Source organism: Castanea sativa, chromosome 3, assembly GCF_040712315.1.
Source record: "Castanea sativa cultivar Marrone di Chiusa Pesio chromosome 3, ASM4071231v1".
NCBI lineage: Eukaryota > Viridiplantae > Streptophyta > Magnoliopsida > Fagales > Fagaceae > Castanea > Castanea sativa.
In genome coordinates, this window is record NC_134015.1 from 38,182,480 (window position 1) to 38,192,769 (window position 10,290).

A 10,290-nucleotide genomic window follows, 5' to 3' on the forward strand; every position below is an offset into this window, starting at 1 on the left:
TGTTTGTAATGGATCTACCCTTGATGAAAGAATTTTGGAATGGGGATATTAATGAATGCATGAAAGGTTTTAGTCCATTAATCAAAAGTTTAGAGACTATTTTGAAATCAACGTTGCTATGACTAATCTATATATATATATATATATATATATAAATGGAACCCTCTAAAACTCTCACAATTTTTCACGTCAGCACAATATTTAAATAAAATTATTTTTGTTTAGTCCAAATTTAACAAGGAGTGAAACTCTATCTCTCTAACAAGTCCAACTTAATATCAAACTCATCATTTTTTTAAACAAAATTATTTTTTTTAATCCAAACTTAACAAGGATTGAAACTCTACCTCTAACAAGTACAACTTAAACTCAAATTCAAACATTGATAATTTATCTCCAAATTTGCGAGTTTAATCATGAACACTATAAAAGAAATGCAAACTCCAATATTCATTTAAAACAATTTTCCACATCATTATTCATTTAAAATTCTTTTAACCAATATTTTTTTATTAAAGTTTTAAAAGCCAAGCATTCTATTTTTTCTCAACGCAAGCCCGCTAATACCTTCCCTCTCTCAAACGTTTTTTTTTTTTTTTTTGCTCCTCTCTCTTCCTTTTCTATGTTCATCTCAGCCAAAGCCTACAATTCAAATCATACTAATTTGATTCTCTCTACCAGGATAAGTAGCTTTTACTTTTGTGCTCAACGAGAAAGAGCCAAATGTTAACCTTTGGAGACTAAAACATATTGAAGAGGTAAGTGTAAGGAAACTTATTTGGTTTTTAGTTTATTAATTAATAATTAATTGATTTTTAATTATTGTCCCTCCTCAAACCTAAACGTTAGAGGTTAGAATAATCATCTCCTCAAACCCTAAACGTAAGACTCTTCCCTTCTCTTCCTTGCTCTATGATAGTCCCTACATTCCAACCAACACTCCCAAATCAATGCTTCTTGATTGCCCATCAGACTTGATGGGAGGCCTAGGATAAGTATTGTGGTGCTAAAGGTGGTGCTTTTATAAATCTAAATCTACAACTAACAAACCCTCTTCAAACTAAAGAGTTTAAATCAACTATTACTCAACGACATAGAGTTTCAAATTGACTACTACTTAGTAACATGGAAAGTTTTGAACCAACTATTACTCAACAACATAGAGAATTTTAAACCAAACTAAAGAAGTTTGACTATTAGTTGACCTTCTAATAAGTTGTCACATAAGTTTTGGTTGTCTCACAATTTTACTAATCATTTTTTTATTAATTTATTAATTATGTCAAAATGAGAGTTTTATACTGACCACTACTCAGCAAACTGAAGAGTTTTTACAAACCCTTTATTGACGCTCACTTTGGCAGGAAGGCCCAACAATATGGGATGGGATAAAGAAGAAAGACTTAGCAAATTGAGAAGGAAACTATCCAGCCCGTATGGCAAGAATGATGATCCATAGGCCCGCAAAATAGTAAAAGGGCCTCAAGGAAAGCAAAACAAACCCAAAAGAGCCCAAGGAAAGAAGTAGTAAACTCATGGGCATTATGAGAAATGGAAAGTAAGCAAAAAAGGGCTGGGGGAGCCCAAATGAAGGAACTAAGTAAATGGAAATGGTGGAAAAGCCTATAAACCCCAAAGTAAAGAATATGGTAATTTGGGCCAGAAAAGCCCAAAAGACTTAGGAAGAGCCCATAGGAAGGAAGGATTGGAATGGGCCGAGGATGCCCAAGGAAATGAGGCCAAGGATGCCCAAAGGAATAAAACGGGCCGAGGACACCCAAAAAAATAAAATTGGGCCAAGGAAGCCCCAAAGGAATGGAATGGGCTAACGAAGCCCAAAACAGCGTAAACACAGGCCCAAAAATAGTTTTGGGCTACTAGAACCAAATGGAGGAAAAGTGTACAGCAGGCCCAAAAGAAGGCCCGGCACGCACAAGTCAAATGACAGTATGGCAGAAATAATGGGGCAGCGTGGCAAAGGTGCCAATTGACCTACACAGAAAATAAAGGTTGAAATGAAGAGGGAAAGGCCCATGCCTAAGCAAGACCCAACCCAGGGAGGAAGCAAGGTATAAAGAAAGGAAGCCCAATGACTCATTCACGCCACAAAAAGTCAAGAATGAATAGCAAAACGCGCAGCAAAGGCCAAACAAACCACCAGGTCATGGCAAACGCATGAGTGGCAGACAAGCCATAAACGTACATAAAAGTGGAGCACGCACAAGGGTCAGACACCACCAACTTGTACCCAGCCAATATAGGAGTGGTGGGTCATGGGTCAAATGTAAGAAAGGGTATGGTCTGGCGGTAGGGAGAAGGGGAAAGCCTATTCTGAGGTTCCCGCTCAAACTCTTTTGGGGAAAATGTCCTGTTGGGATGACATACCACTCAAAAGAGGGAAAGATGAGCTAGAATCACTAGGTCCATGCCATAGGGTTAGTAAGAGAGAATGTCCACCTTTATCTGGATGGAAATGCCATGGAGAGCAAGAAAAAAAAATAAAATTCTTTTGTCTAGGAATGGAATGGGGCACTGCCAACACAGGTAAGTGGTGATGGCTAGGCAACCGACAAATCAGTGGGTGGTTTAGGAAGGATGCCCACACCAAGAAAAAAGCAATTAATGAGTAAAACTATAAAAATTCATCACGGCAGGCAATATAAAAAGGGCCTTTGCTATACACGGTGGGAGCAACAGGTGACAGAACAAAAGTAACGAAGGAAACAAAATAGAGAAAAAGAAAGAAAAACACGAAAAAAATAAAATAAAATAAAATAAAAAAGGAGAGAAAGAACAGAGTGTGTTAGTAGGCATGGACCAATAGGCTATTTCCTTCTCTCCCTCTAATAGCCTGCTCTCTCTCTCTCTCTCTCTCTCTCTCTCTCTCTCTCTCTCTCTCTCTCTCTCTCTCTCTCTCGTAAGGAGTAAGGAGTAAGGAATTCAAGGATAAATCCATCTATGCCCATTCTCTCAAAGTGGGTAATTTCTACGGAAGGACTTGCTTGTGAGGTTACCCACATTGAAGAGTGGTTCCCTTCTTGGACTTGACTCTATTGAGAAACCAAGCACAGCAAACTAACCATTTTCCTTTTCTTTCTTATTGATTAAGCATTAATATTATTATTTCCTTGTCTGTTATTGTTGTTATTAACTCTTTTCTGCCATATTTATATCACTACGTTACCCCCTTTTTATGCATTTGACTAAGTTTTTTTTTTTTTTGTCTTTGGCTGACAGTAAGCGTATTCTTTTTATTTTTGCTCTATTGCATTTGTTTGTCGTAACTCTTTTGTAACAACATCCTCTGCCGTGGGTACATGTCCAAGGTCACAACAGAAGGGTCTTATTTTGTGCAAAAGCTGGCCTGGGGTGTGTTGCAACCAAGCCAGTCCCAACTCCCCTACCAGAATCAGTGGACCGTGACGTGGAAGGAGACAACCCAACCTAAAAGTTACAAAAAGGCCCACCACACCCTTCTTCTTATGAAGACACTAGAGTTTTTACAGATGGAGTAAATGATAAAAAGAAGCTAAGAGGTAATGGATGTCACTAAAATATCTTGATTTTTTATTCTCATGTATATCTTTGTTTTGTTGGATGAATACTTTGTGTTATAGAATGTTATTTTTATATAACTTTATTTGCATTTTTTCCCTAAAAGCCTCGGTGAAATTTCGAAATTTCTTTTTGTTAATATTGTTGTTGTATTTTGTTTCCATATTTTACAAAAGTTTAAATATGATAGAAATATAAATAGCACACCTTTGTTTCATCTTTAAATATATATATATATATATATATATATATAATTTGGTTTTTTTTTTTCAAAATATGTGTATCTTTATTTCATATAATAATTATTCATTTTTAACTAATATATGTATAAACTATACTTTCATAAGATTTTATCTCCTGCATTGCATAATTTAGCGACTAATCAATCTAAAATGAGAAACTTCTTTAGGATAGAGAGTGATATAAGTATGATTGAAAAACTTAAGAAAAGCACTTCAGCGGAAGAAGGGCCCACAATTAGCAAAGTTACTTTCACTGGAGCTTTTATGGGTGAGTTTGGTTGGGCTTTTTGAAAAAGTGCATAATGAAAAAGTTGAGTTTTCAAAAAGTGCATAATGAAAAAGTGCTTTTTTAAAAAGCTGAGTGTTTGGTAAAAGCTGTTAAAAAGTGCTTTTGAAAAAACTGAGTGTTTGGCTAGCATTTATAAAAGTTGCAGTTTGAAGGGTAAATTACCAAAAAGGACAATGTAGATATAAGAGAGTTTATTTCATACTTAAATCAACTACTTCATATACTTAAATCAATTTTTCTCTTTCTAAAAATTTTTTTTTCTCATCAATATTAGCTAATAATAATCCACCACTTAAGATTTATTGTGAAATTATTGTGATAATTGATACTGATTTTAATTTGAACGTATTATTACAATTATTTTTTTCTCTTTCTAAAAAATTTATTTTTTCTCACCAATATTAGCTAATAATAACCTACCACTTAAGATTTATTGTGAAAATATTGTGAAATTATTGTGATAATTAATACTAATTTTAATTTGAACGTACTATTACAATTTTTTTTTTCTTTCTAAAAAAATTATTTTTTCTTTCTAAAAAAATTATTTTTTCTCACCAATATTAGCTAATAATAACCTACCACTTAAAATTTATTGTGAAAATATTGTGATAGCATTTCCTTATTTTAGGATGAGCCCAACGGATAGCTGAAACGCCCATGGACTTTTTGTTTATGGAGCTCCAGACCTCCATAAGCGTTTTGGGCGTTTTTGCCTTGGCCCAAAACGCAACTTTTACCCAAAAGTTGTGTTTTTGCCTTGGCCCAAAACGCAACTTTTACCCAAACGTTACATTTTTGCTTCACCAAACGCTCAAAGAAATCCAACTTTTAAATAAAGCTGCGTTTCAGCCCCTAAAAGCCCAACCAAACGGGCACTAAAACAAATTGAATCTCATTTTGGAGGGAAAAGTAGTGGGAAGTTGTTGGCCTTTATTGTTAACATATTGGCTACTGCCCTAATATTACTCTTAAATTAATGGACTGGTAACTTGTAAGCTCTCTCCAGCAGCGGGTCCAACTGCAAAAGAACGTTCCTTATCTTCAAACCAGAAACTTGTCCGAATGTATAATTGTCGATTTCCAGATATTATGATATTGAATTATTTTTGACGAACTTAGCTATGGCTTTAATCCTATTAAAATATTCATCTTAGTCAATCCTGGCAGGCAGGGGCGGCTTCAACCTGACTTGCAATATATATATATATACTTTGAAAAAAAATATTATACTAACAAAAATGTTAAAATCCCTAACTTGAAAATCATAAGAATTTGGGTACAATAAAAATAAGACTAATGCTACATTCACAACAAATCTTATATGTTAAACTATTACCAATTCTAATTTGGACACAATACTAACATCACTTTTTAACCCACTAATAATTGTTTGTCACATTAGATTTGTTATGAAAATATTGTGGGATGTAACATTACTTCAAAAATAATTTTGGTCTCTCAAACATAATTATTTACCGTTTAAAAAATAATTAATTACAATAAAAATTAGCCCAAATAATAGCAAAAATAACCCAAACAAAAATAAGACTAAACCAAATAATAACAAGTGAACAAATTATTAGTAGAAAGCCTATTCAAAAACAAAAACATTGCCCCATTGGGTAATAGTATTCAAACAACGAAAACTGTTATTTAAATACAACATATATTTTCACACACTTTTTTACCCACATGTATTTCCACAAAACTTAAACAACGTTACTAGAAATCTCTTGTCAAACGGGCCTAAAAAACTCTAATCATTAAAATTTATAACTCGTCCAACTCATTATTTAAAAATAATCTCTAATTTCATTTTCTTTCTTTAAAAATGTACCAATTAAGATAAATATTATGACCATGGATTTTCCTTGACTGATGTGTGTAGTTATGCTCTCTTTGGCTTTACAATTACAATAATTTTAATTCCTAATTTCATTTTCTTTCTTTAAAAATGTACCAATTAAGATAAATATTGTGACCATGGATTTTCCTTGACTGATATGTGTAGTTATGCTCTCTTTGGCTTTACAATTACAATAATTTTACTCTTTTTAGCAACTAGGTTCACCGTTATAGTAAATATCATCTCTCTCTCTCTCTAATATCATTCAAGTCTCTCTCTCACTTTGTTACTCTTATCTGAGCATTTTCGTTTTTTTTTTATTCTATATCAATCTCTTTTTTCTTTTGTTCTAGTAGAAAAAAAAAATTTGTAATACTTTATGTATTTGTATTTTTTTTTTTTTTTTGGTAATATTGATATATTTAAATTAAATTTTTATTAGATTTTGTGTAATTAATTTAATTTAAGTTTCTTTATTTGCCGCCACTGCTGGCAAGCAGCTCAGTCAATTGACTTGACTAGTCTTTTTTTTTTTTTTTTGGAGAAGAACGTTGACTTGCCTAATCTTAATCCTTAATGTGGTCCATTGATCAATCAAGCATAAGGTTGTTTATAAAAGGAAAAGCAGAAAGTTATCTCGACAACGTTGGTTAAATATAACTCCTACACCATGCTTACTCGATGTTTGGTTTGTTTCGTATTTGCTGTTGCTATTGCATCTGTAGATTGCAACTCGGAAGGTATGGAAATTTAGTTCGTACAGCTTTCTTTTTAGTAATTTTGTTTTTTCAGATATCAAGCAAATTGTGTGGATTCTCAAAATTTTGAAATGGGATGCTCTTTTCAACAGGGGATGCTCTTATTTCGTGGAAACTCAAATTGGTAGATCCTAACGGTATCCTTCAGAGCTGGGATCCAACATTGGTCAATCCATGCACTTGGTATCACGTTACTTGCAACCTCAATAATAGCGTTACAAGGGTGTAAGCATTCGTTAACATCTTCTGTTATTTTCACCAAGTAGCCCTATGAGCGGAATACAAGTCTACTGTCGTACTTTTATTACACTTAATTTGCCGCGCAGGCAATTATTTTTACTAAATTAGTTTAGAAGTTTAAAATTTGTGGGGACCTTGGCAATGCTGGACTTTCGGGACCACTCGTTCCCCAGCTTGGAACCTTGGCCAATCTTCAATATTTGTAAGTGGATTTTCGCTTACAGTGTTTGATTACCAAGAAAGTTTTACCGGAGAATATTTCTCACGAGAAACAAGAAAAAAAAAATTAACTTATACTTTTTCTTGTAGTAATAAGAGTAGACAAAGTATTTCATAAAGGAAATGCTAAGCAGTGATATCAGGAGATAACATATGTGAATAGAAAAGTATGATTAAAATTAAACAGAGCCTTTATGTTTACTCCATTTAAAATCATCTTCTGAATCTGTATGTATAGAAGCACTGATCTTTCATTATTCAGCTTTATTGCAAAAAATAAAATTTCCTGAATTTTGATGCTAAAAAATTGACCTATAATTCTATTAGACTGTCTCCAATTGATGCTTAAGTTGAACCATCTGAGTTAGAGCTAAGACCAAATAAATTATGCATGATGGTTTGTATATCACTACCTGACTAAACATCCTTGGAATAATCGTGTCAATTTACTGGTAGGGAGGTATTTGGCAATAATCTTACTGGCACCATTCCAATCGCGATTGCTAATCTAACGAAGCTTGTTAGCTTGGACCTCTATCAGAATCAATTTAATGGGCCAATCCCTGAATTTCTTGGAAACTTGGTGTCCTTATCGTTTTTGTAAGTACCTATCCATTTTCCTTTGAAGTTTGAACTACAATTCTAAAGTAAAAATTAAATGGGCAAAAATAATTAGAGGAATATTGTCTTAAACTAAGATTTTATATTGTTTGCAGGAGATTGAACAGTAACAAGTTTAGTGGCACATTACCAGTAAAGGTCATTCAACTCGTCCGCTATGGGAATTTGAGGATTTTGTGAGTAGTTATTCCAGGTTCTTGTTAGCTTGAATATGATATTTTCCTCCCATAAAAAAAGAAAAAAAAAATTTTGACATTTCCATTTTAATCAATTTATATATTTTTTGAAATTTTAACTTTTATAAAAAAATTGACCAATTTATTTGTGAGAAAAGCTGCAATCAGTTCATTTTATGTCATTGATAGCAACCCACGCATTAATATACACCACCCCCCCCCCCCCCCCCAAAAAAAAAAACCACCACCAAAGGATTTGTATTATTGAGATGCAACGATGGTGTTTTGCTACGAGAACAAAATACAAAACATTCACACCTTAAATGCTTTGCTGAAATTGAAGAGAGAGAGAGAGATATTACACAAATAAGCCCTTACCCCCTTCTTATAGAAACCAAAAGGCACAAACTACAAAGCCAAAGAATATAACTCTTTCGTAATAGGTTAGACTAAGCTCACTATTAGGCATACTCTATATAGGTTTGGTTTGGTCTAATATTTCTAACTACTATTTTACTCGAGGCAAATGAAATTTCATATGAGAATTTTCTTTCTACCAACAAATATTTCATAGATACTTATTTTACTTGCAGCAAATGAATTTTCATATGAGTACTCTCTTTCTTTTCTCTATTTTTTGGATGAATATTATATTAAATTTTTTATTAATTGTGTGCCTTGGTCCTGGTTTGTCTTATAGTAATTGGAATACTATGTTTTTATCAGGAATGTATCAGATAACCAGCTAGTAGGGACTGTCCACCGTAAAACTACATCTGGTACACATAATATTTTCTATTAGCTTATCACATTTTTTTTTAATTCAAATTTTAATCCTATATCAAATTTATTAATCTACAACTATCACATTTTCTTTCGTGGGCTGTAGGGTTTGCAGTTACTAAAATAATACAAGATCCAAGGGCTCAGAAGTAAATGAAGATTTAAATTACAATACCTTCATGCTACCATGTGGCTTTCAAATAAAATTGGGATTTTTGAAGCCCAATAAATCATGGCAATAAACCCCTATACATAACTGTTTTGCATCTATGATTCTATATATACTTCTTTTTTATCTTCAGGGACCCTGATTGGTTAATGTAGGAAGTTTATATCTTTGCGTAGCTCACTTTTCCTATTAACTTATGATGAGTGTACTATTAGGCTATGCCCAAAAATTGTGGACTGGATGTTGGTTAATCGGAAGAGCCTTACAATAATAGCGAAATCAAAGCAAAAACCTTTGATTTCCATATCTGATCCACATAATGGTGTGATTCCATTGGTTATGAATGTCCATGGGTTTTGGCAATACATTTTTCAAAGTGAATACAAAGGCCCCAGACAACTAGCAAAGTTTCTTTGGGTGGAGCTTTGAAAACAAATTGAATCTCAGTGTGGAGAGAAAAGTATTGGGAAATTATTGGCCTTTATTGTTAACATATTGGCCAGTTTGCATTATTCAAACGAAAAGATCTTTTTGACTCTTGCTCTTCCTTTTTCCAATCTTATCGTGGTGATCTTGAGCCCACAGCAAACCTTGCCACTTAAAACTCTTTTTGGATAAAATATGCATATGTTGCCTCTCCTTGATTTTTATTTTCTATTTTTCCTTTCTTTCTTTCTTTCTTTTTTTTTTCTTTCTTTTTTTAAGTGGAAGGTATGGAGGACTCTTTGATCAGCAAGAATATATGAAATTATGACCCCAGATGGAATAGAATTGGAAAAGAAGTAAGAAGTTTCTTGCCCAAATTCAAGTCCTTGAGAATATAATTTTGTTGAAATCAATTGATTTTGATGATCAGTGAACTAGGAAAGTAATATTAATGTTCATAACTTTCTTTCACAATTGGTAACTAACAAATTATGATCAAAGCCATGTTACCTTCTTTTTTTTTATATTTATTCATACGATTGCAAGAGACTTTACTAGTTAAGGCAATTGAAACTCAAAAGCATCACTTCTATAGAGACTACTATTATTATCACTTTTATTAGTACAATCTCAACAAGTATAAAATAGAATGGGACGATACTATGTCCATAATATTTTTACAACAATTTTGTAACAAATCATAGGTGATAAATTCTTATTAATTATAATCTAAATCCACTATTGATATTATATTTATATCCACCAATAAAAATGTCTCTTAAAATGTGTTGGGAAAATGTTATTACGTACCATTTTTCAAATAGATCGTGATGAGCCAATAATTGTTGACAATCAAGGATTTGTTGAGACTGATTCTCATTGTCTGTGTTGACAATGTTCATGTTTTAGAGAGAGGTTAATGGTCAACCAGCCTATATTCCCTTTACTTTTTTACCGTAGGGT

The 10,290-nt window shown here is 33.0% G+C and overlaps 1 protein-coding gene across 1 annotated transcript; it reads left to right on the plus strand.

Annotated features, from left to right (window-relative positions):
* Positions 1–6,539: 6,539 nt before the first annotated feature.
* LOC142627434 (leucine-rich repeat protein 1-like) lies at positions 6,540–9,027 on the plus strand. Its single transcript, XM_075801298.1, has 7 exons — positions 6,540–6,675; positions 6,786–6,918; positions 7,064–7,135; positions 7,609–7,752; positions 7,869–7,949; positions 8,676–8,728; positions 8,839–9,027. Exons 1-7 carry the CDS (start codon positions 6,606–6,608, stop codon positions 8,883–8,885), a joined length of 600 nt encoding a protein of 199 aa, XP_075657413.1. The 5' UTR covers positions 6,540–6,605; the 3' UTR covers positions 8,886–9,027.
* Positions 9,028–10,290: the final 1,263 nt, after the last annotated feature.